The sequence below is a fragment of the Phyllostomus discolor genome, chromosome 14, assembly GCF_004126475.2.
Source record: "Phyllostomus discolor isolate MPI-MPIP mPhyDis1 chromosome 14, mPhyDis1.pri.v3, whole genome shotgun sequence".
Taxonomy (NCBI): Eukaryota; Metazoa; Chordata; class Mammalia; order Chiroptera; family Phyllostomidae; genus Phyllostomus; species Phyllostomus discolor.
In genome coordinates, this window is record NC_040916.2 from 13790642 (window position 1) to 13818474 (window position 27833).

The following is a 27833-nucleotide window of genomic DNA, read 5'->3' on the forward strand; positions in this document are numbered from 1 at the left end:
TATCCTTTTTTGTTTTCATTGTCAAAACGTATCACTCTTCTTCACTTTCATTGTCTCTTCCCTTGCTCACCGGCCTGAGGACAGTTGTACCAGACGTTGGACAAGGTCTGCCCAGAGCGGGTGGTGACGGCTCGGGCAGTCCTCCGGGGCACGTCGATGTTGTAGTGTCGATCTGCAGAGAGAGGGCATTGCGCTGGTTAAAGGGAAAAAGCACTTGGATTTAAAAATAGATTATGTTGATTATTCTACTCAAAGGCAGTGTTTATCATTTTGCTCTCAGATACGTTTCTAATTCACTTGAACTTGCTGACAAAAAGGAAAACAATTGCCTTTGACAGGTTAACCTTTCACCACCTTTTAGTAAAACCAGGTTTAACGCTCCTTTTCAAAGTGAAAATTTGAGAAAACCAAGTCCATTTTAAAAATAATGTTTTGCTCAGTTTTATTTTTTAATTCTGATGTCATTTATATAGATGATAACAGATTTCTGGATTCTTCAAAGAAAAGTGCCTCAGGTGATATAATTTAATTAATGAAACTACTTTCTGGACCTTCTCTCTGACCCTCCCGACTGTGATGATGCAGATCAGTACAACGGTGGCAAGCAGGGCCTCCAGTCAGTGCCACCAATGGCAGAAGTGAAATACTGTTTCTAAATAGTACGGTTTCACTTCTCACGTCAGTCACCATTCAACACTTGGCGTTCTTGTTTTGATTACACTTGTATTTCAGAGATTAGAGCACTTCTTGGGGAAGCTCCTCGGGTTTTAACTCACCCCTAGAAAAGGCGTAGTAATCGTAGCCGTCGGGTTTCCTGAGGTTGGGCAGCGCTACGGCCGAGGTGACCACACTGGGAAGTCCTCTCCACAGGGCGCTCACTTTAGCCTCTTCGTGGAGGAAGCCTGTGGGTGGGGACAGTGGGAGGGCAGCCGTGAGAGTCGGGCAGGCGGGAGGGCTGCTCCCGTTTCGCCGCTCGGACAGGGTGCGAAGGCTTGCTCTGATCGCCGCTTCGGGCATTACAGATTTGTGTGTGATGTTGTTGGTGAGAGATACTTGATCAACGGTACTTATTACAATCCACAGACATTCAAACTGCATTCCTTACCCACAGCAAATCAGGAGGCAGATTGATGTTTTGCATCAATAAGCTTCAAGTGTTAGGGTTGTTCGGTCAGTATTTATATTTAATGAGCCTTGCTTTATTAGAAATTCTATTACATCTACTATGCGTGTAAGAAGTTTAACACGGGAAGAATCGTACCTCTGTCTTGGTAATGGACTCTGATGGGCGTGTACTGAACCCTGATGGTGTGCACTTGCGGCCCCGTGCCCCGCTCGAAGCGACGTCTCCTGACCTGGGTCGTTTCTCCAAACACGGGGTAGTTTATGGCCGGCCCCCTGGCGGCGCACTTTCTGTTGGGTTCCTGTCTGTAAGTGTACTCCTGCACTCTGCCACCTGTCGTGTATTAGAAAGTCATACATCAATGGGATTAATTTTAACCGCCCCCAAAAAAAAGATGGAAAAGAGCTTTTACAAGGTGGGAGAAACAATGTTTTTCATAAAGGATGTACAGACATTAATAATAGTGATCAGTCAACGGTGCTGTGAAACTGACTACTACATCTTGAAATACTTGAATGAGTAAAGCCAACAGACCACATAGTTGTGTACTTAACTTTGTGTGAAAGTAAATGATGTTCTTTGTATGAGGACCAGAAACTCAGGTGAAGTTTTGGTTTGCATGTTGGGAGATATAAATAACATCTTAGTGCCCTCGATTTATTTATTTATTTATTTATTAAATTTTTGACCCAGCCATTAAAGATGCCTTTTGATAGTAAACCCGGTAGTAAGTGAAAATATTCAATAAAATTTTCCTGGCAAATCAATTCCTGAAAATTGTATAATGTTGATTGTGTAACACATACCTCTCTTGAAAAAATACACAGCTTCAGGTCTGTCCTTATATTTAGGTATTGAAAGAGCTGCCACTATTTTTCCAGTTAGCCCTCCAAATCCTTTTACAATCTGTTTGGGGTACCCAGGATCTTGTACATCATTGGTGAAACGCCAGTACTGAGAATCCTGACAATTTAAAAGAGGAAATGATGTTAACAGTTTTGGGGGGAAAGGTGAGGAATTTATTCTTAGATTTAAGTATAGGGAGAAAGTTTTAACTTCAGTGTTTAAATAAGTTGGCCATTAATGTTACCAACTTGTGGTTTACTAAATTTTGAGGATAGAAGAGTTGGTTAAAATATGGAAAACCCTTCTGAAGTGGAAGTTAAACTGATTTGTTTTTATAATAAAGAATAACTATTTGCTGATTTCTCTCAGAAGGATACTTTTCTTACCTTAAAGAAGAAAGTTTTGCCTTCACAGTTGCACCTGGTAAAAACAGTATCAATGGGGGAGGGGATGCCCCAAACTTCAGTAATCCTGCGAGGAGGAGGTGGTGGCCTGGATGGATTTAGCATCCAGAAATAATGACCTAAAATCGAAAGCGATAGATCAGCCTACAAACCGAATGAATACTAAAACCTATCCAAAAGAAACCAAAGTGAAAAAATGTTTAGTCATCGTAAAAACACTGAATGGATTAACAAGCGTTGTATGACCAGAAGTTCAGTGAGAACTATGCTGGTAGAGAATGCAGGATTTGAACCCCTCGGAGAGTATGCCATTTCTCAAGTCTGAAATGGAGCATAACCTTGGAAATATTTTCGTTTCTCAGTTTCTCTAACAAAAGCCTTATGAGTGTGACTTAGAGAAAGTCAATTTTCTCCCAATTTCTTTATCTTTCAGAATTGAGTTACAATGAAAGGACTACTAAAATCGTTTCAGCCTCCACTGAACAATCTATGACTGCCTACCTTTCAGGTTTAATCTAAGTATAAGAAGCCAGGACAGGTGACTCCTCCATGAAGAGGGGAAATTTGAGTACAACACAATCAAGGGGTTGTTTTCAAATACAGTGAGAGCAGGGAAAACAAGTCCCGATGTCATCTGTTTGATACGAAGTTAAAATTTGAACTAACCTTTTAATTCCTAAGAGTAGGAAAAGTCAGTATCATTTCTAGCTCTTTGTTACTCTAATATGTCTAATTTTGTTATTCCAGTCATTTTAGTAATTACCCTTCAGGTTTTCCTAAGTTGTGTGAGATAAGGTCATTAATCCGGTTTTCTTTCAGAAAGCGCAACCCAAACCACCGTCTCCTACGGCTTGGTTCTCACAAATGCCGAGAGCAGAGTGATGGGCAGAAAAGGAAGTATGCGCATGGCTCACCTCGAAATGCAACTAACGTCCCGTTGGCCAGCGTCGTCAGTCCATCTACTGGCTTACCATTGCACAAATTAGTCTCATCTAAAACAAATTAACGAAAAGTTAAGTCAATACAAAATGAGAAAAGTGTTTGCTTTTTTTCAATTCCTCCCAGAGTTCCATTTCCTCTGTTTACCCCTTTCCAAGCTCTTGAAGGGTATATAGTTCAAGGAGTGTCAATTCCACAGGTGAAAGAGAAATGGTATATTTCATAATTGGTTTTACTTAAAGGTGATACTATTCAAAAAGTATATAAAAATGAGTGAGAGCCCTGGCTGGTGTGGCTCAGTGGATTGAGTGCCGGCTTGCAAACCAAAGGGTTACCAGTTCAATTCCCAGTCGGCCGAGGCCTGGGTTGTGGGGGCGTGCTAGAGGCAACCACACATTGATGTTTCTCTCTTTTTCTTTCTCCCTCCCTCCCCTCTCTAAAAATAAATAAAAGCTTTAAAAAGGAGTGAAGAATTGGAATAGGCTATGTTAACTAATCTTCAAGTACACTATTTTCCTGATCTCAGCATAACGTTCCAGTTTCCTCTTCTGATTGCCCTTTGGACTCGGTTTGGAAAACAACAACACTGCAGATTTTTGCTTTGCATTGTACTTTCTTTTAAGGATAGACTCCCAATTAAATATGTTTGGCATTCTGTACTCTCCGCTTACGGACGCACTAAGTTCCTAACGATAGGACATGACTCCATTTTCCAAAGACTAAATGATCTTACTGTGATCAGTTCTCTGCTTACCTACAGAGAAGCTGTGAAACTTAACGAGTTCAGGGTTCTAGGTGATATACATGATATTAAATCAGGGCATTCTGGTTCTGGCAGAATTACGTTAACATTCCCAACTTAAAAAATGAGAGCCACTGATCCTCTTTACCTGAGAGCATGGGGTTGATGCCAATAGCTTGGTCGGGTCCTTGCACTATGAGATCAGAGCCTGGAATGATGATAGGAGTCAACACCTGGGGCCTGAGGCTCACAGGAGGTTTTTCTTCTTCAGCAGCATTTGCATCTTCATCACATGGATTTTCGTCAACCACTTCTGAGTTGGGCGCTTGGTGAGAGCTGGTGGAGGTCGGGGGTGTGGCTTTCCCCGAAGGGGCGGGGTTTGGTGTAGGCACAGTGGACGTTGTCATCTTCGGGGGAGACGGTGTCGGCTTGGGTTTTCTCACCGCAGGTGTCGTGTTGGGCTTTTTGGTAGAAGTGGGTGTCTGGGGTGCTTTAGTTGGATTTGGGAGTTCAGGAGTTATTTTAGAATTAGTAGCTGTATCTTCTGATGTCGTCGTCGTTTCTTCGGGTGTATTCCTAGACTCTTCAGTTGTAGTAGTTGTCTTTTTTGTTGTCGTCGTCACCTTGGAAGCAGGAGTTGTTTCCTTAGGAGTAGCTTTGGATGATGTCGTGGCATCCTTGGTGGTGGTAGTGGTTACCTGCACAGTTGTAGTAGTTTTTTTGGATTCAGTAGCCTTTTCTTCTTTTGGCGTTGCTGTATCTACTGTCGTACTCTTAGATGTAGCGGTTGTAATTTCCGTTGTAGTCTGCGTGGCTTTTTCTGTTGTCTTATCCTTCACTGTGGTAGTCATTTCAGGTTTGGTTCCTTTGGGAGCCTTGGTTGTAGGTACAGCAGGCTCCTTGGGACTGTTTTCCAGAGCCTCTGGTGTGGGTTCTAGAGGAAACTCAGGAGTTGATGCAGCAGGATTCTTGGGAGGAGTGGGAGGAGTAGAGGCCTTTGAGGTGGTTGGAGCAGGTGTCTCAGGAGAAGTTGGAGCCGGCTCCTTGGGGCTGGTGGGTTCAGGCTCCTTGGGACTAGTGGGTTCAGGCTCCTTGGGGCTGGTGGGTTCAGGCTCCTTGGGGCTGGTGGGTTCAGGCTTCTTAGGGGTGGTGGGTTCAGGCTTCTTAGGGGTAGTAGGTTCAGGTGCTTTGGGGGTGGTGGGTGCAGGCTCCTTGGGGGTGGTGGGTGCAGGCTCCTTGGGGGTGGTGGGTACAGGCTTCTTGGGGGTAGTAGGTTCAGGCTTCTTGGGGGTGGTAGGTGCAGGCTCCTTGGGGGTAGTAGGTTCAGGTGTTTTGGGGGTGGTGGGTGCAGGCTCCTTGGGGGTCGTGGGTGCAGGCTTCTTGGGGGTAGTAGGTTCAGGTGTTTTGGGGGTGGTGGGTGCAGGCTCCTTGGGGGTGGTGGGTGCAGGCTTCTTGGGGGTAGTAGGTTCAGGTGCCTTGGGGGTGGTGGGTGCAGACTCCTTGGGGGTGGTGGGCTCAGGCTTTTTGGGGGTGGTGGTGGGAGAAGGCTTTTGAGTGGTGGTGGGATTAACAGATTTGGCTGTCGTTTCAACTTCGGTTGTAGATTTAGCAGAAACTGTCGTGGCTACCGAATCTTTAGTAGATGTTGTTTCTGAACTTCGTGTTTCTGTGCCTGAAGTCGTTTTCTCTTTTGCACTCGTCGAAGTCTCTTTAGTTGTTACAGAAGTCTCTTTAGTTTCAACTGTTGTCTCCGTATTGGCTGTCGAAGATGTCTGTTTGGATGTTTCAGAGTCAGGCGACGGGCTGGGTTTAGAATTTGTCGTTGTCACTGTTGTCACCTTGGAGGTTGTGGTGACTTGACTGCGCTGAGTGGCAGGCAGGTCCGGAGTTGAGGTGGGCTTGAAATCACCGTTGTCCAGTCCGCTTCCAGCTTCGTCTCCAACTGGTGGTTCTGGAGCAGGTTTCTTTTTAGGAGGTGGTTTCTTGTCATCTTTTACCGGAGGAAAAAAAGACACGTCTTATTTGGGGGTAATTTTCTTGTCTTTAATGACGATATAAGATCCCATTCTCATCGCTGACTAGCTTTGTGCCTCTAGGCAGGGTGCCAACCTCTAGCAGGTCTATTAATGTATTGTAAAATGTTAAATACTTAAGCTATCTTATTGGACTATCTTGGGGAGTGAAGGAGACAAGGAGTGAAAAGACAAGTAAAACTAGACAATTAATACATGGAGACAAGTGGCAAATTTGAAATTCCAACATGATCAATATCCGTGTCTTTACATGGAAGCTCCTGGGCCTTCCCTCTCCCCACTGTTGTAGTCCTCGTTGCTCAGTGCCCCTTCCTGCCTCCTGGAAGCCTAGTTCCACCGTCTCGTAGACTCTCTGCATCAGTTCCCTGAGTGGCCTCTACAACTACATCCAAGGATGCTCCAGTCCCCCGCATGCTCCCTGCAGAGCCCGGTTTCCGTACACAGGGCTGTTAGCTGTTCTCTTTCTTCTGCCCAGTCCCAGGGGGTGTGGGGAGGAGATTAGGATGCCGGGGCAGCAAAAGGACCCTATTTAACAGGATCTGCCCTAGCAGCTGCCCGAGGGAGGAGCTAGAGCCCCAGGGGCGTGTCGCCTAGATGGGTTCCATTGAACAGACTCAGGTTGCATTTCCAGTGTGTGCAGGACCCTCTGGATGACTCAGAGATTAAATATCTGGCTATTCAGCTAGAGAGAAGGCTTCAGGGGAAATCACAACCACCCAGGGAATAGTTCTTTAAAACTCCAGTATCCAAAATCAGGTATTGTCCTGGAGAAAGAGAATATAGTTTAGAAGTTCAGGAAATAACAAGCAGAGCAAAGGGAACCTCTCTTCAGGAGGCAACAGCCTACTCTGGAGTACATTTTCTACTACAGAAACATCAGCCAGATATGACACCTAATTTATTAGGAAAATAAGACCTGTAAAAATGTGGAGAATAATAATCGTCTTTCCCAGGAAGGTGTATGAGAATTTAATAAATTAACATGTTAACGCAGTATATAAAAAGTGTTTGTTAAATAAAAGAAATCTGGGGAAAGAAAAATGAAAACACGAGGAAGATTAGAGAAAGGAGAAAGGGAAACGGTATCAGGTAGAAGGAACCACAGTCATCTTTGGCGCCACCCTGTGGATCCACGGTTTCTGTTAAGCGTCTTCTAAACCTTTGCTTTAAAGTGGTTTCTCAGCTGCTTGGCACTAATTTCCTATAATAAGTTTGCATTGGTGCCTTCTAAAATAACCTGTAAAGTTATACACCCACCCCCACCCCCGCCCAAATACTGAAACATCCTCCAATCACTCTACCCGCACGCATATACTTTTAGGTAATTATTGTTATGGCATTGATATAGTCTTTGATCTTTATCAATGCTCAAACCTTTGGGTTTCTTCTTTAATTCTCTATTAGCAGCTGAGTTTTTGGAAGACTTGAATTTCCGAATACTTGAAGAGGAAGAGGAAGAGGAGGAGGAAGACTCTTGATTTTCAGAAACAGAATGTTCTACAAATCAAATAAAAAGGTTGATCACACCAATTGTGATTTAAAGCAAAAAAGAACCGCCAGTCTTAAACACAACAAAAAAAAATGCTGTTTTCTGGTCTATAAAAGTCTGTGTTCTAGTTTTATCAGTAACATGGTCCACTGCCCTTTTAATCTGTCAGTTAAAAGCTAGGCACTTGAGCTTAGCACAGACACTAGAAATAGAACCATAACTTTCTCATGTCTCAGCAGAACCTAATAATTCTGCAAAAAAAAAAAAAAAAGCATGGTCTTTTTTTTTTGTAACATTTAGACTTGTTTCTTATGATTACTTTAACCTGGACCCTTACTGGGTTCAGTAAATAAGGAAAATAAATATCTGAGTAGGGTTTATACTTTAGCTTAAACTTCAACTCCAAACAAGTAAACAAAAAGTGTAATGAGCCTTTAAGGACTCAAGGTGACCCTGTCCTATGAGGAGTCTTAAAAGAGCCGTCACCTACAGGTTATTCATTCTCAGAAACCTCCTTTTCTTCCACCTGTCATCTTCCTACCTTCTGTTATTTCCTCTGATTCTATAACTTTCTTAGTCTTCTTCTTGTCTGTGGATTTGGGCGAACGTTTGGTGGTTGATTTGACGGGCGGAGGTGCTCCTGCAGGCGGAGGTGGGGGCGCAGTCTTTGGAGACGGCGGTGTCGTGGGGTTATGCACTGAGGCCAAGCGAGACAGGTGGGTTAACATCTGTTCACACGTGTCAGCAACGTAACTGAGAAAGCCGAGGTGCATCGGGCACGCTGGTGACCGCCAGCGTGGCACGCTTTAGCCAACACTAACGACTTGAAACCAATGAATTCTGAGGGCGCATTGCTATAAAACATTGGTTCCCGAATTGCTGTAGGTTATGACGGGGAGCAAAGGCTCAGGAGTCAGAAGAATTCCAGTCCTAGGCTTTGCCATTCTGACCGTGGGGAAATGGGTGAATCCCCTTTGAACTTCATTTCTTGTTTGCAAACTGAGATGTTTATCCTGGAGGTCTGTGTCTGCCTCAAAATACTTGACTTTATAAACCCCACCCTTGGGCCTGCCTCTCACAATGTTCAAAATAATAACTGCGTGTGGGTGGGAAATATAATTACCTTGTGCTATTTTCATATTCTTCTAAAATAAATGGTGTCAATTTACCTTGCAATCATTTTTTTTCATTACGGAAGTTCTACATGAATGTTTCCCTCTTGTGAAACTTCCACGGCCTCACGTCATGCCTCTCTCGACACTTGTTGCCCTTCCCCACGTCACACAACTGTTAGGGGTTTTCCGTGTTTCTCCTAAACTCTGTGTCCCCCCTCCGCCTACCTCTTTCCCCGTCTAGAAGTGAAGCCACGGTTTGATCATTAGGAGCCAGAAGAAAAGGAGGACTTCTGAAGATCAGAAAGCAGAGAGCAGCTTGGATGCCCCAGGGGGGCGGAGTGTCCTCCCTAAATCCAGCTGTGCTGCCCGAGCGTCTCAGACCTCTATCGCCGCAGCCCCTCTCTCCCTCCCTTTCTCCCCTCAACCAAAGCGACAAGTACTCAGTCTGAGAAACTGTTCTGCCACCTACTGCTAGCTAGGGATCTTCGGCAAAACACTTAACCGCTTGGACTGTTTTCTCACCCACGTGCACAGCCGGACAGCTGATTCCTGTTCCACTCTTGAAATGTTAGGACACTGAGATACACAGATGCCTACAAGCAGGATCTCTAGCGATCTTGAGACAGCTGCGTGGTGAGTCACACCACGTTTTTTAAAGTATCGAAGCTCTGGTTGTTTGTTTGTTTAACTTTCAGATGGGCCCCGCGCTACCTGTGAATTCTGTACATGCAGCGTTACCCGCCTCCGTTTTTTCCACTGAGTTCTCCTCTGACCTCGGGCAATCTGACCGGCCCCCTTAGTAGCATAAAGCATATTCTTCCCCAACAGATTCTTCAATGCTTCATCCCTTTCTAACCATCCTCACTCCCCACCTATGCTCTGCCCGAAATGCCTTTCTCAGCCAAAACAGTTCCCAGGGCAGTGAGTAAACACGTCCCGCCCACGTGGGTCCTTCTGCAAGCGGCAGGAACTCTGCACTCTGAGTTTTTGATTGCAAGGGTGTTGCCTCCCTTATTTCTGGAACGCTTTCCAATGAAAACATTGAGCGGTGAAGAAATGTGCCTCCGCTCTGCCGCTTAACAGTTTTCCACCCTGTTTCCCCACCGTTTGAAAGCAGCAGCAGGCGCGGCCTTGTTTAAATAAAATGATAAGGTTATGCAAGCAATGCTTATTTTCACGTTCTCCCACAAACGTTCTTGCTTTAACAAAGTAGGCTTTAAGAACGAACATTTGGTGAAAGAAAGGAGTCCACTGCTTAAACATATTTTTAAAATCTTGTGGGGGTTTTTGGTAACATTCAGAGGGGTTTGTTACAGGCTCGGAGTACTCCGTCAGGCCCTAGAACCAGAGGAGATTTTCCGTGGGACTGTCACGCACAGGCACTTGCCACGAGACTCTTGGGGCGGCTGTCAACAAGTGGGAAGAGACACAATGGACAGTTAAGAATGCCTTGGTATTGGTAGGTTGGTTTGTGAATTTCGTGCCTTAAACTAAGTCACACATTTACTAGTTCAAAGAAGCTGGAAGTGTCGATGCCCTCCTTGAACACACGGAAGAACTTAACTGCTGAAAGCAGAGATAGCTCAAAGGACAGTGGAAATCTGTGGGGTCCGCACCACTCAGGTGAGAGACGAGAAACCATCACGTGAGTGGGTCACTGTGGATGCAACCCACACCTGAAGAAAGCAGCCTTTACACTCAGGCCACGCCCTCTCCATGCCCCAGCCCGCAAAGTCCCATGCTCCCGGAGCCTGGCTGAGCCAGGGAGCCCTGTTGGAAGAGGCTTTTATTCTTAGTTCATCTTCGGGAAACCAAGTTAATATGACATAGCTTGTGTGTTAGTAACATCAAGACCTCAGAGGGGCTGCGTGTTAGACGTCATCAGAGAAGGTAAGGCTGGCGCACGACCCCGGCGGCGCCCAGACGCGCTCACGGGCCCCGGGATGCTTACCTTCCTCGCAGAAAGCGGCGTAGTCCGGACAGCACTTGCCGTACTTCTTACAGTCTGAGTCGCAGTCACACTCCCGCCCTCGGGAAAAGGACTCGAAGCAGCGGCCTTTACAGGAAAGCTCTACCCGGAGCAGAACGAGACATCCCGGATTATTGACATGCGGCCACACCCCTAGGTGGAGACGCGTTGCCCACCTGCCAGCTGCCCAGGGCTCCAAAAGTGCCTTCCTAAGGCGTCTATTGAGAATTTGGAAAATGGGTGGTGTCCCAGGTGGAGATGGCCCCAGTAAGAAACATGGTGATTTAGGGAAACTTGTCTTGCCCTTCAAGGCTTCAAGAGATACACCCCAATGCTACCTGAGTCATTTGCCTGAATGGACAATGGAAAATTGGGAAATGTCCCAATGATAAATCACCCTTCGTATGAAATCTCTCCATCCTCTCTCCTCACACCACTGCTTTGTGATAGATGTTTTGTTAACATTCACCTTCTACAACAATAAATTCCAAGTGGGCCAATGGTTCAGCTCAGAATTATTTATAATGCAGAGACCTTCGTGACGACAAACAGGGCACCATGTCACATGGAAAGATTTCAGCCGAACCCAGGGCAGGACCATGGAAGACAGGCCAGCTCATATCAGAAACAGCTTCAGTGGGAGTGAGCCCCACCGAGGCCTGTTTGAAAGGATTCCCTACATAACACACACATTGTACGACAATATACTTATCACCTTCATGAGCAAATGCTAAAGTAAAAATAACTGAGACAATTTTAATGATAATTTTCACATACAGAGTAAGTATGAAATGTTTCTATGTTGACAACAAAATGGCCCAAAATACATTCAAGTGAAATACTGTCATTTGAAAATTCAGACCCTTTGGGTATTTATTGAAACTCATCACTAAACACTAATTCTTCATCTTTCAAGTGCCATTTTCAGGTAAATTAGAAACAGGTTAATATAAAAAAGAACATCAAGTGCTAGACAAGATCATTTTATGTCCATGGATTCTTCTGATGAAATTACCGAAGGGCCTCACCACTACGCAATTACATCTCATTACTGTTTCCTTATTAATGACTCTGGAGCCAGAATGTTAACTCTCTATTTACAACGAGACACTTTACTTGGCTCTGATCAAAGTTCTTGTGCGAGCCGACAGGCTGTCAGGCTTCCCGACGGCTTGGACACCGTCCTGAGGTACAGCGCACAGCAACAGGCAGGCAAGTGGAGGGAAAGGCACTTGAGCAAAAAGAAGTGAAGCAGGGTGGACGCAGCACAGCAAGGGGACTGTGGAGGACAGCGGTGATGACAGAGGAGGGGACAGCGGCTCTCAGGACTTACCCACGGTGCAGACTCTCTTGAAATCGGGGCAGCACTCCATGTAGTGTTGACAGTTATAGTCACAGCTGCAGGGGGTATCTCTAGAATACCCTTCCCCACATCTCCCTGCACAGCTTGACACATCTAAAATTATACAATATAATGTAAACATGGCCAATCCACTTGACAGAAAGGGAGAGAGCTGACGAGGACAAAGCCGTCTGGGGAGAGAGAATTCTGTCTGTTGGGAACGGTTGGGAATGATAGCAGTAGGTCCAGGTGATCTTGGCCCGATCTTTTACGAGGTCCTCTTTGTCCTTTTCCTAGACTGAGAAGAGCAATACTCTTTGGAAAATCAGTCAAACTAATAGCTCTGCATCCCTCCCGGGAGGGGGGTGCCAGCTACAGCTGCGTGCTGCTGCTAAGGTGAGGGTTCGTTGCCAGCATTTGAGCATCTTTGTGCTGGGCACTGAGTCATGCATTAGAATAATGTGTATGACAGTATTGTCAAGAGATAGGATTACCTCCTTTTTTAGAGATGGGAAAGCTGAAACATTGACATTTTAATAATTTGCTCAAGGGCACCCAGCTAGCGAACAGATCCAGTATACATGTATTACAGTTCTGTTAATTATTCAAATTGACTTCTTTCACTCTCAGAAGTGTCCTGATTTGGATGATTAACTTATTTGACCATTTAAGTCAACAGCCCATCTAGAACTGGACATACATGATTATACATGATTCTGAAGCCCGGCCCGTTCCAGCCAATCACAGTGCCTCTCATTTTTTAAAAATTATTTTATTGCTGTTCAGTTACAGTTGTCTGCATCAGCCCCCACCCCACCAATAGTGCCTCTTCTTTTTGATGAGGAGTTTAAAGAAAGCTGGTTATACCAGCTCCAACTTTCCTAGGCTTCCTTTTTTTATTTTTTTAATTGGTGGGGGTAACCGGGTTCTTTAAGTGTCGGGGAAGTCAGATGGTCACAACCACTGCGAAATAGGTAACTCTTGAGATAGCATCTGGACATGAATATAAAGGTCATGAACAGAGTTTTTCTGGGTAAAACCAAACAAAAGCATAATTATCCTCATACATATTTTCAAAGTCATTTGGAAAACACCTAGAAAACCTCCCTGAGAGATGACCACAGATGTCTTATATTAAATCAAGTAACTTTTAAAATGCAATTTAAGGATAAAGCCATCCCCTTCCTGACACAAGACTTTTAAAAGTGATCAGCTTGAACTCCATAGTAAATATTTGACATTGGATTGAATCTTGTGCAGAAGAAATCCAGTCACCGATTATTCTACAAGGAAGCTCAAAACAACCGAATCCATCTCTGGAAAAGAAATTGGCAGGTGCAATGTCTTAAATCCATAGAGAGACGTGGAAACACACTGAAAAATATCTCAGAATGATGAATCCAGGAGAGTTAAAGTCTTAATATGCAAACAAAACAGCAAATCTTAGGACAAGTTTCAGACGTATGCACACAATACACACAAAAGGCATAAGTAGCATATGTCTATAAGTACACATATATAAATACATATATATAAAGAAAAAGGAATGGGAAGAGGCTGAGAAAAAGGCATAACTAGCGTATGTGTATAAATACATATATAAAGAAACAAGGGAATGGGAAGAGGTTGAGAGGGCGAGACAAGCAGACAAGACAACATCAAAAGGTTCTTCTTCCCAGTTAGCAGAGTTCTGGAATGGGAAATCAAATGTCTTTACAGGAAAATTTATTTTCATGGGTTGAATGTCTGTCCTACTCTTGCTATTCATTTTAACAACGGATTTTCAATGCACTTACTTAAAGGAAAGCAAAATCTTTTCAGTGAACAACCAACTCTGTTTCAGAGGAGAGGTGGATTAGGAAATGCCCCCCGTGCTGGGACCCCTGTAACTTTATGTCGAGAGCACAGAAGGGTCTGGAGGTGCCTGAACAGTCACCCTTCCTCGTGAAATATTTGTATCTGCTTTCGTGTATTTCCATCTTTTCTTATATAAGCAGTTCTCTCAGGTATGTGATCATTTTAATTCTTTTACTGGAAATGTCTATTTTATCAATGTGATTTCACCATAACAGCCATGCACCTAAGACCCAATGACATTCCCACCTGGGTAAGTCCATCTGTGGATGAACGGTCCTTATAAGAAAGAGAGAGCATTTTTGAGATTAATAAAATGGCATTTCAAACATTGCAAATGTTCACTGCAACATGATATGTACATCTATGTTATGCCAAAGTAAGTTATTTATCAATAATTTAGTTTGTGTAAGAGATTAGAGTTCCTTGTGAACACATGGATAAGAATTATATGCCATTTAAATATTGTTCTTATCAGTTTATCCAGTAATATTGTATCTTTCCAGCAACATCTGCCTATTTTTTAACTTTTGGGAAAACATGGGAATAACGAGTACAAAAATGTTCTATAGGAAAGCTCAAAACATCTTGAAAAATTTTGTAATCCAGGGAAAAACTTGAGAATTTCAAAATGCTTGTAAATGTGGTCCATATGTTTTACATAATTACAAGTTTTCATTCTGCATTAAACTCAAGCACATAGACATTTTTAGAAATCTATTTCTTTTGTTGCCCTAAAAGTCAGTACTGAGTGATCAGTAGTGGCTGTGGAATAAAACTATTTTCGACAGTTAAGGTACCTTGAGAAGACACTTGCTGAACCGAGAAAACAGAGAGCAGCAACAAGCACACAGGAAGCATCTTCCACTCCATGGTTGTTCTCAGGTACCAAGCCTTCGCTGAAAAGAAAAAAAAAAAGCATCAGAAAACGATTCTTTTAGCTCACCACTAGTTTATGTCTGGGCTGCATATAGCGTTTCAGTAATTTTAAAATGCAATTTAAAGATAAAGCCATCCTCTTCTTGAAAAAAGACTTTCACAAGTAATCAGCTTTAATTCTATAGTACATATTTGACCATTGGATTGAATCTTATGCAGAAAAAATCAAGCCACTATCTCAGTCACGTTATGGAGCATTACAATTCTTTAGAATTCCTCCCCAATAGAATACAAACTTATCTTAAAACTCTATTCAAATTAAAACCCGTACTTACAGTGCAAAGTTTAAATCCTGTCTTGGGGGAAAAAATAGCCAGCTTCAGTAAAATTTAATTTAACAAACACAGGAGTTAGAGTTCCAACTCTCCCTTAACTCTCAATATAAATTTACAAGCTTCCAACAGGTGCATTGCATAAATGTGAACTTTTTTCAAAACTTCCTAACTGCTGTCCGTATAAATCTTTTTCAAATACCTTTAATAAGGTTTTCCCTCTACTGAATTGAAAACACATTTACTTCCATGAAGCAAGTTAACTTTGACACTTACCCGTAAAAGGAGAGATGAATTTCTCCAATATCCTGGAAGTCTTATATATCAGTGCAAATACATTGAGATGAACCAATTAGTCCAAAGGTTAGACAAAACCAACAGTGACAGCCTATGAAATCAAACTTTCCTCATTTCTTGGAAGGGAGCCCGGACGACTAGACTTGGGCAACATCTGGAAAACACTTCCATTAAGAAAAATGACTACTACAAAATAAATTTAGATTCATTGGCCCAAACACTTCTAATTTCTAACTGAACAAATTGTTCTCAGAGGGTAGAGCAGTCTGGTAGCTTTTGACTAGTGTGCATCGAAACAGCAATTTTAAAATGCCAAACGCTGGTATCTTTTCTTTCTTTTCCCCCCAGTTGATCCAGCAAAGAGTGGTTTTGAAACTTATCTAGTGTTATCGTGTGTCGTGTATTTTCTAGACTTGTATTAAATCAAATGTACATTTTTTTTTCTCGAGTATTGTTTTCACAGAGCTCAGAAATTTGGCTTTCAATGACTTACAAGTGCTTGGTCCATGGTGTGGATCTTCTACGTTCCTTTATCATGTAAAAAAGCTGCTTAAAAATTCTGTCAATCCTTTAGTTCCTTTACTTAAGCCCAGTAGTGTTTAGGGAAGGTGTTTTAAAATCACTAATTTAGTTTCCTTGCCGCAGAGAAAATGTGAACCATCAGCCTTGCAGAGCTGAGTCAGCTCCACTTAGAGTTTGACCCCATTTTTTAAATGCAGTCTTCCTGTTCGAGTCCTGTCCACCTGCCTAAGCCCTTGCCAGTGCCCTCCCGTCTAGCACTTCTGTGAAACCTTCTCAGATCAATCGCAAATCCAATCACAGCCAGAATCACAGGCAGCACAAGCACTACATTTTTTTAAGTTGAATCTTCACTGTATTTTTTTCATTACCATCTAGCCCCCTTGTATCCCCTCCCCGCCAGCTGTTGTCCATGTCCAAGAGTCCTTTTTCCTTTTTGCTGAATCCCTCCACCTCCTAACCCCACCCCCCACCCCCACCAGCTGTCATCTGCTCTCCATCTGAGTCTGCCTCTGCTTTGCTTGTTAGTTCAGTTTGTTCATTAGATTCCACATATGAGTGAAATCATATATTTGTATTTCTCTGACTGGTTTATCTCACTTAGCACAATGTTCTCCAAGGCCACCCATACTGTTGCAAAGGGTAAAGTTTTCTTGTTTTTTATGGCTGAGTAGAATTCCATTGTGTAAATGTCCCATAGTTGTTTTATCCACTCATCTACTGATGGGCACTTCTGCGGCTTCCCAATCTTGGCAATTTTAAATAACACTGCAATGAACATAGGGGTGCTTGTGTTCTTCTAAATTTTATATTTATTTTTTTACATTTTTTATTGTTGTTCAAGTACAGTTTTCTGCCTTTTCCCCCCACCCCTCCCTACCACCCCAGCCACCCTCCCCACTTCCCTCCCGTTTACACCCCCCCCCCTTGTTATTGTCCATGTGTCCTTTATACTTGTTCCTGCCACCCCTTCACCCTTTTCCCCTATAATCCCCTCGCCTCTGGTCATTGTCAGCCTATTCTCAATTTCAGTGTCTTTGGTTACATTTTGCTTGCTTGTTCGTTTTGTTGATTAGGTTCTTGTTAAAGGTGAGATCATGTGGTATTTGTCTTTCACTGCCTGGCTTATTTCACGTATAATGCTCTCCAGCTCCATCCATGCTGTCACAAAGGGTAGGAGCTCCTTCTTTCTTTCTGCTGCATAGAATTCCATTGTGTAAATGTACCATAGTTTTTTGACCCATTCATTTACTGATGAGCACTTAGGTTGCTTCTAGCACTTGGCTATTGTAAATTGTGCTACTATGAATTGCATCGGTTCTCTTGGACTGGTATTTCAGGGTTCTTAGGATATAATCCTAGGGGTAGAATTGCTGGGTCAAAATGTTACAGAACAACAAGACGGGGCCAAGGGCAATGTACTATTACCTGAAAGGAACCCCCAGGTTCGTTATATCTGCCACCAGAGGAAAGACATCTCTCAATGCTAGAGATACGTGAAAAAGAAAGAAAATGTTTGTTTAATGCTACACAGACTTAAAGTAGTGACCTAATGTCTTCATCAAAATCCCAAAGTCCCTTAAAAGACCCACAAACACACACAGTCCTTCCTTCCCCCCTTTACCCAGTCTGGGGTACCATATCTCAGGAAAAGAAATAGAAGTCCGTGGCTCAGGCAGCCCAGTAATCCATCTCGGCTGGTAGGCCTCCCTCGGTTCCCAGCACCTTCAGCTGTATCGCTGGGATCTCTGCTAAAGCCGGGTGGTGGTTCCCCCTTCTAAAGCTGCAGGGGTCCCCACTCTGGCAAAGCTGCGTGGTTCTCTCTCCAACGGCTGTGAGGAGGGGGGCTCACCACTCTGCCAAAGCCGAGTGGTGATTCTCTGCTAAAGCTGCATGGTGATTCCCTCTCACAGGGCCACTGGAGTCTCCACTCAGCGAAAGCCACGTGGTTCTCCCCGCAATGGCTGCCACGGCTCAGTTTAAATCCCCACGCCAGTCTTCCTCTGCAGCCCCATTTCCGACTTCTCCCACAATAGGCTACACTTGCTGGCACTCTGATATCCTTCCAGCTTTACTGGGTTGCCATCATGGGTCTGGGCAGGTGTGGCCCCATGGTGTGGAGCCAATCTTCTCCAAGCTCCCACGCAGGTGCTGTAACTTGGGGGACCTGCCCCCAGTTCCGTCTTGGTAGGGAAGTTACTTCCATTACCCTGGCTCAGAGCAGGGCTACAGCTGTTTAACATATCTATGCAACCAGTTAAAGGTTGTAGATATGTTAAATGACCATGCCAGAGGTTACCTGCAAGGCTGTTGCTATGCAAAACAGCTCTCAATGGCCCTGCTCCATATGTCCCTTCCCCCAACCCACACCTGGGGGGGTGGGCAGTAGTGAGGACATCCTAATATTTCCTGAACACCTTGAGTTCTGGACTCCACTTCAGATCCCTATTTGGGGTCCCCCTCTTGGCTGCACCCTGTTACAAAAAGGCAGTTCCGTCTTTAGTTTTTTGAGAAAATGCCATACTGTTTTCCATAGCAGTTGCACCAGTCTGCAGTCCCACCAACATATGCACTACATTTTATTGAAATCATCTGTTCGCCTGTTTCCTTCCTACCCCCACAGACTGATTTCCTCAAAGACAACCAACGTCTCTGTCTTAATTCTGTTTCCAACATCTACCCCCACGCTTTGCCAAGGTATTTAACACAGGCTCACTGTAACACGCTGTTGTGCCCTATTTTCCACTGTGTCACGTATTTGTTAGGTGTTGCATCTAATTATTACAAAGTGCCTTTAAGTCTAATGCAATTATATCCGTATTTTACAAATATGATGAAGACCCACAAATGAGGGACCTGTGACCCATCTAAGGACACAGAGGAGCAGGAGCCAGAGTGAAGATTTGAACCCATGTCTTTTCATTTTAAGTTCCATCACATTCCCACTCTGTCCTGCTCTTTTTGAATCGAAGCCATCACATCATTACTTAATCATAGGACTGAATTTTACCCCTTCGTGTGTGTGCGCACGTAGATTTATAAGATTGATGTCAAGTTCCAGTCTTTGTAAAGACGGAAATTATGATATAAGCATCTCTTTTGTTCCCACGATGGTTATTCTGGGCTGAGTATGTAATGTACAAAGGCAATTTAGGGACTATCTGCTCCCCTGTAAATAATTTCCTTTCTCTGGGAAGTTCCTCCCTCTCTTCAGGGGTATTTCCCTTTCAGCCAGTGTTATATATACGATCTTGTCGCACCAGCCACAGCTGACAGGGTTACCACTAGGAACCTGAACTAAATTGGGCTGATATGTTCCCCTGTCCGGGAAATTTAGAAGAGCGATTCAGAGGTTGTAAGTCTGTCTAGGTAGGCCTTTAACACATTCAGTTCTGTCCACAGTCTAAAGAACTAAGAGAAAGTGCTTCAGAATACAGAGAAGGAGAAGCATGAAGCAGTCACACGGAGAGAATTCTGATACTTTCTAGGTCTTGCTTACTCTCTGTTCCTACGCTCCCAATATCTTCCTCCTCTTCTTTTTTAAAAAAATATTTTATTTACTTATTTTCAGAGAAAAGGTAAGGGTGAGAGAGGGAAAGGGAGAGAAACATTGATGTGTCAGAGAAACATCAATCAGTTGCCTCTCACATGCCCCCAAATGGGGACCTGGCCCAAAACCCAGGCTTGTGTCCTGACCGGGAATCAAACTGGCGACCTTTCGGTTTGCTGGCTGGTGTTCAATGCACTGAGCCACACCAGCCAGGGCTGCTCTGTATCTTTATGGCAGGCTCCCCTTTGGGTTTGAAGCTAGCTAAAGTGCTTTCTTTTACACAAAGCACTAATCATACATAGTACGATTCAAAAGACCATGCTGGATGGAATTAAAACAAATTCTCTTTGTCTTTAATTTTACTGAGCTCAAGAGTAGAAAACTAGAAACTTGGTAACTTTTTCAAGTCAGACCTTGACAGCATTCCCTTATTATTTTGTTTGACATGCTGGGAATACCAAGAAACCCGATACAGATATACACACAGACCCATATTATTTAAACAAATATAAATTTGTAAAGCAAATACAAGTAAGCTTTCTTATTATTGTCTTTTAGAACTATCTGTACTATCATTTTTCTCCTTTAGACAAATTCATTATAATGATGGGAAATGATATTCTTAAATTGATGGAATAATCTGCTCCAGTAATACGTATTCTTAGGTTCCAGCTCTAGGCTTGGAAAACCGACAAAGAAAACAACACACACACACACACACACACACACAGTTATGGCCAACCCATGAACACATTCTCGTGGTCACCAAGCATGTTTTCTCTGTATAATAAAGTCTGAGAAAGAATGAGAAACTTTCTTAGATGCCAGGTTCCTGAGGTTTAACTTGTAAATACCTGATTTGCATAATTCTGTTGGAGAGTGAGGCTGTCTGGCTAAATAAAGTTTGCCTCTCAAGCATGGAAGCATTTCGATTGTATCTATTTTTCATACACCGTACTAAGCATCCTGTGACTCTTGGGCCATGTGACCTTCCTAGTTGATCTCACAGCGAACATTCCACTAGGTTTAGGTTCTCCCTCTGAGATTCCTTTGCTCATTAAGGGTATTTTACTAATGTTCACTCAAACCTCATTTAATTGGGATACAAGTATCTCAGGATTGGCTTTAGTATGGGGTGGGGAGAGTAAAGAAATGGAAAGGACGTAAATAATATTGGATCCTGTTCTCGACTCCTAGGCACGGCTTGCACAGAGTTCGCCCTCACGAACCTCCGTCTCCGCTTGGCAGCCCCACAGTGCTGCCTTCAGAGAACAGTCAAGTGTTTAGAAATATTTTTTCTGCAGTAAATTACCCCAGACCGCCGAGCCCTCCTACTTGTGCGCCCTGTCTCCATCCCTGCTGTTAGCTGTCACTTTGTTCGACATCCAGTGTGTCTGTACCCAGTGGCTTCTCTCCACCTTTCCATGTCCTTGATGTGTTTCATTTCCTTCCAGCAGCAGCCTAGGAAAAACTGCAGCATGCCAGGGGAAAACCACAGCTTCAAGCCCGCTCTTTATGGCCCCGATTTTTCCCACAATTCTAAGTCCAGGTCCTCTCGAAGTGGAATATCTCCTCTCCTCTCATTTGGAGGGGAGAACTGGATGTGGGAATAGCTTTGTCTATTCTGCTCATGGCGTCTTCACATACTGAAGAAAATTTATTGCCTTTTACCTGGACATTGATCAAAAGTCTGACCATTAGATAAGAAAAGTATTATTGCATTTGCTTTTGGAGATAGAGGCAGTCTGTTAAGTGCTTCTGATTTTTTCTACCTTTACTAGTTGCCTGGCTTCCCTTTCAGCTATGTGTGGTGAAATGATTCTCTTTTCTCCAATGAAATGTGACGGGAAGGAGTATGTGCAACGTTCCTAACAGGAGATTGCTTGACCTGGGTTCTCTTTCTGCTTCCTTGCAGACTGGAAGGCGGCATCGGATCCCAGCATCGCTCATGAAGACAAGAGGGGCAGCCTGGGGAACGGCATCCTTTACCTCCTCGGCCTGGACTAGGCGAGGGGTTGTAGACAAGGAAATAAATCTCTGCTTTATTTGAACAACTCTCCTTTGGGTTGTTTTGTTACTTCAATCTGGATACTACCTTAACACAGAAATCTTAGGAATTCCCAAATATGTATAGGAATTGTATTCCAAAAATTGGTGTATATGACACAGCAATGCAAAAGAATGAACTATTAGTAATGAACTATTGACACTGAAAAGTAAGAAGTAATCTATTTTATTTGTAAATGGCATGCTTGTACATGTAGAAAACCCTGAGGAATCTACAAAAAGTTTAAAAACTAACGAATTTATCAAGATCCTATGATACAAGATCAGTAACAAGATTTATGTAGAGACCATGTTAATGCATGAACTTGGATGTGTTACCTCTTTTGAATGTTCGAAGTTTCTTCATTTGTTCATTCATTCAATTCTTTTGATGAGCAAATAGTGCTCACTGCCTGCCAGCCCTAGTGTCTTACTGGGAACACACACAGGGCAGGGCAAAGTAGGGTTATAGTTGTTCATATGGAAAATAATACAATAATTAATCAATAAAAATACAAAAATGAATTCTGTGTTTTGCTTACTCACAACTGTAAACTTACTTTCCCCCCCACTCTCTCTCTACATATATACAAGATAGATAGCATCTCTGGCCCTGGGATTTCTTGGTCCAGTCAGGGAGCCAAACATCAAAATCACTAGTTCAAATCCCCTGTGAAAAGGAGGAGGCAATATGGAAAACAGCTAGAACTGGCCTTTGGCATCGGTTGGACCACTGTTCAAATCTCAGCCTCAAAACGTTCTACCTGGTGGGTTAATACATTTCTTTTGCCTTACCTAGTTCTCGGGTACCTTATCGGCAAAGTGGGCGTGATAATTCCTGTTCTAACTTGGCACTGCAGAGATCAATCAAAGACAAGAGATAAATATTTTGAATGTTAGTGACAGGTGCTGAATAAATTGTGGGTAGTATGATCGTGGTTCTGACTACGACTTTGGCACTGTATGCGAACTGCTGTGGAAACCTGAGCCAGGGCGTGCCAACTCCCCCTGAGGAATTCTTCCTGGAAGAAGGACATGTAACCCCGAGTCGGAAAGCTCCCGGGCCTGAAACAGGGAAAAAAAGACAGAGGTCGTGGTGGTGGACTAAATGATACAGCTTCTCTTTTTTATTCTTCTTGCCTATTTGTTCTTTAGCTCTGATAACCTGGCTTCTTTCTCCTGCATGGAACTAAACTGTAGTGGCTAAAAAATGACCTTGAAATCATCCTGATATAGGCTTTTTCTAGCGGACCACTTTAGTAACCCAATACTAACAGGTAATGTGTTCAGCATTTACTCTGTCACGTGGTACATGTGCATGACATTATTGAATTTCACAGTGATCTTAGGAGACGATTATTGTCATTAAACCAATTTTACCTTTGAGATTGCAGAGACACAGAAAGCTTAAGTAACTTGGTCAAGATTACAAAACTAGACAGCTAGTTTTCTAACCCAGGTAGAGTTAATATTCTAACCCAGGTCTGTCTGAAATACAAAGCCCATTATTTTAATCAATTCTATGAGCCATGTGCAGTAATATCCAGGATTAATAACTCCTTTCTTTGTGCTCCTACAAAACTTTATTTGCATTTCTAAAGTGGCTTTTTACACATATCAATATCAATCTTTTTTCCTAGATCATAAGCTTCTTAAAGTTCCAGAATGATTTACATCTTATTCATCTTGTAGTTTTTTTTCACAGCTATCATAGTTTCTTTTTCTGTACATGATGGCTAATTCTATATCTGCTTGCTGAATTCAATGCAAGTTTATTGCCTTTCTTCTAATGGCCACTTCGCCATCGTAGGTCTGTTTTCTAGTTTTTATCAATAAGCTTTGTGATCATCCCGGTCTCCATCCTTTGGACTCCAGATGTCAAGGAAGCATACTCTGTCACAGCTCAGACAAAAATCATTACAAATGTATTCTTGAGTGGCCAACAGCATGAGTAATTTCTGCATAACTAGTGAATTGGGGCGCTGTAATAACTCAGTGTGACAAATACTTGAGAATTAGGAAAGTCAGAGGGTAGGAGCAAAGTCTGGGTGCGGTCAGAGAACCACAGATAGGTGGGACGGGAGGGAAGGCTCTCTCCCAAGAGACAATTTGAGGACCTTTCATTGAGTCATTCCAAAGCAGAAATGCCAGGCTCTTTAAAGTTATTGAGTATAATGCAGTTTTGGGGGATCATACAACACTTCATAATGATCCTTCTGAAATCTCCTTCCCTGCAATGGTAGGTGATTCCTGTCAAAAGAATTGATGGCCAATTTCTATCAGCAGGAACTTTGCAACAAATTGCCCCAATAAAGCCTTTATTAAGCTCAATGCAGGAAATCCAATCAGAAGCTTAAAATGAAACTCAACATTTTCCCCTCTCTTGGTCCTTTGTGCTGATCCTTTATGAAATCAGAGATCGGAAGACCTTTACACCTCTGGGGCTCTGCAGGTGCGGGTTGAACAAACTAATGGGGAAAGGTCACTGCTAACACTGGCGCTTGTCTGCCTCTCCCTTGGACCGGAAAGGGGAGCCTTGGTGCCCACAAGCCATGAGTCCTTGGTACGTGTCAGTCAGAACTCAGGAGCGAAGGGGCAGAGAAGGGAGAGGAAACCAATGGTTATTTCTTTCTCTTTTTGTTTGTATTCTCTCTTTGCACAGAGGGGCATTAATGCAGGTCAGATCTTTTTGTCCCCACAAGTCCTCCTTGAAGTAATTTACTGAAGAGTTACGCCCTCTGTGGAAGCAAATTCAAGGTCACACCATGCACCCCAGGGCCCCATCAGGCTTTGGAGGACACTCTCTCGAACCTTCCATGTTTACTGAGTACCAAATAGGCACCAGGCTGTTACTGTCACTAAAGCAAAACAAACATAAATAAAAAGACAAAATGTCAAGCTAGTGTCTTGAAAAACTATTGTCTTTATATGCAAGGAAACTGAGCATCAGAATTCCAGCAGCTTTTCCTACGAAAATAGCAGAAGCAGGGTTCTAGCCTACATTTGCCTGAAAATTACAGAAGTAGACTTCTCTTAATATTATATTTCACATTCTATCACTGAATTACTTCTGATCTTTAAAACATTTTTCATTTTTCAGTTTGAAAGATAAATGTGTCTTCCTTCTTCATAGGTGGGCCGTCGTGATGAATTAAGCAGAATATGACAAGTAACTCTAAGCCTCTAATTTTCTTTTTTATTTAACTGTAAAAATACTTTAATTGATAAAGAAAAAGCATTCACCTATAATTTTTCCATCCTAACACAACTACTAACATTCTTACATATTCTCTTGCAGATTTTGTCTTTGTGCAATTAAAATTTTATAAATGTATTCAAGACCAATAATAATTTATATTTTTATTTTTTATTTATTGAATCAGCAAACATGTTTATGTTTTTTCATAATTGTTATGTTAATTCTAATATAATACTCCATGTAGTTAAAGTATTACAATTTAATTTTATTGAACTTTTTCCTCTATTGTGAAACTACCTTTTTACTATCTTTTATACAAATATTCATTTAGCTTTTTCCTTGTATTAAAGACAACATGGAGGTTCTGCACAGAAGACGTTTTTGGAGGTTCGAGGAGGCAGCCACAGAAACACCTTGAGCTTCAGCTGAAAACATTTAAACTTTGGGTTCTAAAGAAATATTTTATATTACACACTTGCAGCCTATCATTAACTGTTCCTCCACAACTGTTTGTACTGTACACATTAGGAAGTCTCTTCCCAGTGGCAATTCTAGTGTTTTTAAAAAGAATTAGCCTTTCCTTGTCCTAATTTCATCAACACTCGAACCCTGTCTACTACACTTCTCAGGGTACACGTGTCCCCAAATCTGTCTGACTCGCTATAAACGTGAGACTGCGCACACCTTCACGATGAAGCTGAATTTAGTAAATATAAGGGGGAATACCTTTTTCTATTATGTGGAGAGTCTTCATGATCATTGTTTTAAATGATGATGTTTATTTCAATCTTTACTTAATAATACCCCATTATTGACCTCTATGCAAGTTGCTTCCAGTTTCTGTGCTTATGGTCAGTGTGGCAATATTTTTTTCTTGCAGTTTGCTTAGTATTTCTCCTTTTAAAAGAAATGATTAAGAGTGGGAACAACGTTGTGACTTGAACATTATTAGTGATCTTAATTCATTAAGATCAGTTTGTAAATTCATCAAAGGCAAGGAAATTTCTCATATACATCTGCATCCCCAGCACCTAGCAAAGGACTTGCACAAAAGAAGTGATCAAATGTCAAGTTGAATTTAATAAGACAGTAAAATTGTCATCAGTATTATAGGCATTTTAAAACTTCTTTTATTCCCGTCCAACAATGCAAATGAATTGGTGCTTAGACACACAAGCCTTGCTTATTCTTCCATCGGACAGCATGTGTATGTGGAAACTGAGAGCTAACAGCTGGATGTGATCTCTGGCCTTGGAAAACAGGTTGTAAAAACTAGTAAGCTAAGGAACTACGCTGGGAAACAAGTGACTTCTGAAGGAACCTTCCACTGAATGATCCCGGAACTCAGGCAAGTTACACTCAGCTCTCCACTGCATTGAAAACAGAAATGGCTACCCGCTTTGGTTTTTTTTCTTCTCCTTCTTCTTTTTCTAAAACATATTGCTAGATGAAAGTTAGCTGATAAACACAGAAGGGCAAAGTTGAGGAATGTAGCCAAAAACGAACTTCTTTCCCGCCACCCCTTATCTCTTCCATGCTTCTCGCAGAGAGGGCTGTGGAATGCCGTGAGAAGACGCGAAGGGCCAGAAAAGATAAGTCTTGGTGTAAATTGATGGCCCTTGCCCAGACCATCTGTCTTTGACCTGGTAGAAGGCAGGTAGGAATACCAAGGGGGGAAAGGTAGTCACTTATATGAATGCCAGTAAAACTAGAACTGAGATCGTTGAAAAGTGAACTCTTTTGTGGCTCTGGCTTTGGCTCTCAAAAATTAGCTTAATGTGGTTAAGTAACTATATATTGTGTAATGTAATGATCTGGAATCATTATTTTTTAAAGCAACAACTCATTTTCCACCTCCATCTCGCCTTCCTGAGGGACACCAGTTTGTTGAAATAAGATGTTTAATATGCCTCAGCAAAGTAAAAACTGGCCAGCACTCAGCATAACAAAAGTAGAAGGAGGCCCTCAGCCCAGGAGGGAGGGCTGGGCTGGGAGGAAGCAGGAGAGAGCAGAAAGGATCTCCAACGGGACGTGGGTGGGGCTGCAGGGGGCACTGAGATAAACAGCAACCGACTAGCGGAGGTTTTTAAAGTCACGTGCCAGGTGCTGTGCAACGTAGCCAGCTCCTCCCCTTCCCGCTCCTTATATAGCCTTTAATAAATCCCATGATTTCTACAAGAGCTTTTGATGTCCATGGATTTAAATAGATTCATTTAGAGGTGGATATATATAAAATGAGAGAGAGAGAGAGAGTCATGGTTTGCCCTGCGCAAAGCCAGGAGTTACAAATGGATTACTCTAATACGTTAAGGAAGCTGAATAATGAGGCGACATACGTCAAATGTTAGAAAAAGACACGTCCCCATCAGAGCTGTCTTCCAAGGCTTCAGAGGCTTATAGTCACAAGGATGGGGATGAGCTGAAAGCATGAAGAGCTCCAATAAATCAGGGTCTAGTTAGAGGTCATCAAAGCATTTGAGAGAACATCTCCCAGACCTGCCAGGCACAGATCCCGGCTGTGCTGATTCTTGGTCTCTCCCATGCAGCAAGTCTGTGGTTTTGGGTTAAGATATCTAAGGATTGGAAAAATAACAGTGTGATTTTTTTGTTTATATGTTGTGATATCACTGAACAGAACAATAGTTAATCATCATATAAGGAAAACAATTCTGACAGCAAGAGGCAGTTTTGAAATATAAAAAAGGAAGGGGAAGGTTATCTGTTATTCATGGATTGTGGCCAGTTCCTTCTGCCTTGATGGTGATTCCTATACGTGATGCACTGATATAAACCGACAGCCAGAGGGACTCACTGGGAGGATAGTGGGAAATTATTCCACAAACTACAGCAACTTTTGGCTAATAGGTCACTTTTTATCTTCTGTTTTGAGCTACCATTCCTCTCCCTGTGCTCTTGGAATTTCACCTGAACATTCTTTTTCTGTTTTATTGCATCAAGGAAAGTTGGATTCAACTCTAATTTTTTGAACGCCTCTTACAGGAAGCAAACCTATGACTCAAAGACTCAGTGGGGTGAACTAATCACTGGTCCAGGCGTCCTGCCATTGGCAACATGCCAAACCATTCCCTCTTTCAGAAGATTTCTTTTAGAAGCTGCTGACGCTAATTATTTGCAGCTGTTGCTGAGGTGTCTGT

General features: G+C 42.7%; 1 protein-coding gene across 6 annotated transcripts; it reads right to left on the reverse strand.

Moving 5' to 3' along the window:
- Positions 1-2: 2 nt before the first annotated feature.
- Positions 3-15443, reverse strand: PRG4 (proteoglycan 4). Of its 6 annotated transcripts, XM_036015932.1 has the most exons (14): positions 15071-15256; positions 14657-14755; positions 11994-12116; positions 10643-10762; positions 8118-8273; positions 7462-7584; positions 5587-6050; positions 4203-5514; positions 3288-3365; positions 2356-2492; positions 1930-2086; positions 1262-1456; positions 777-902; positions 3-172 (listed from the first exon to the last, which is right to left on the reverse strand). In XM_036015932.1, the coding sequence occupies exons 2-14, from the start codon at positions 14727-14729 to the stop codon at positions 48-50; spliced, it is 3189 nt and encodes a 1062-aa protein (XP_035871825.1). In that variant the 5' UTR covers positions 14730-14755; positions 15071-15256; the 3' UTR covers positions 3-47. The 6 variants fall into 6 exon arrangements, with proteins under 6 accessions (XP_035871825.1, XP_035871823.1, XP_035871824.1 ...); XM_036015930.1 differs by lacking the exon at positions 15071-15256 and adding an exon at positions 15344-15443 and having other exon boundaries at positions 4203-6050; XM_036015931.1 differs by having other exon boundaries at positions 4203-6044.
- Between the last annotated feature and the right edge of the window lie 12390 nt (positions 15444-27833).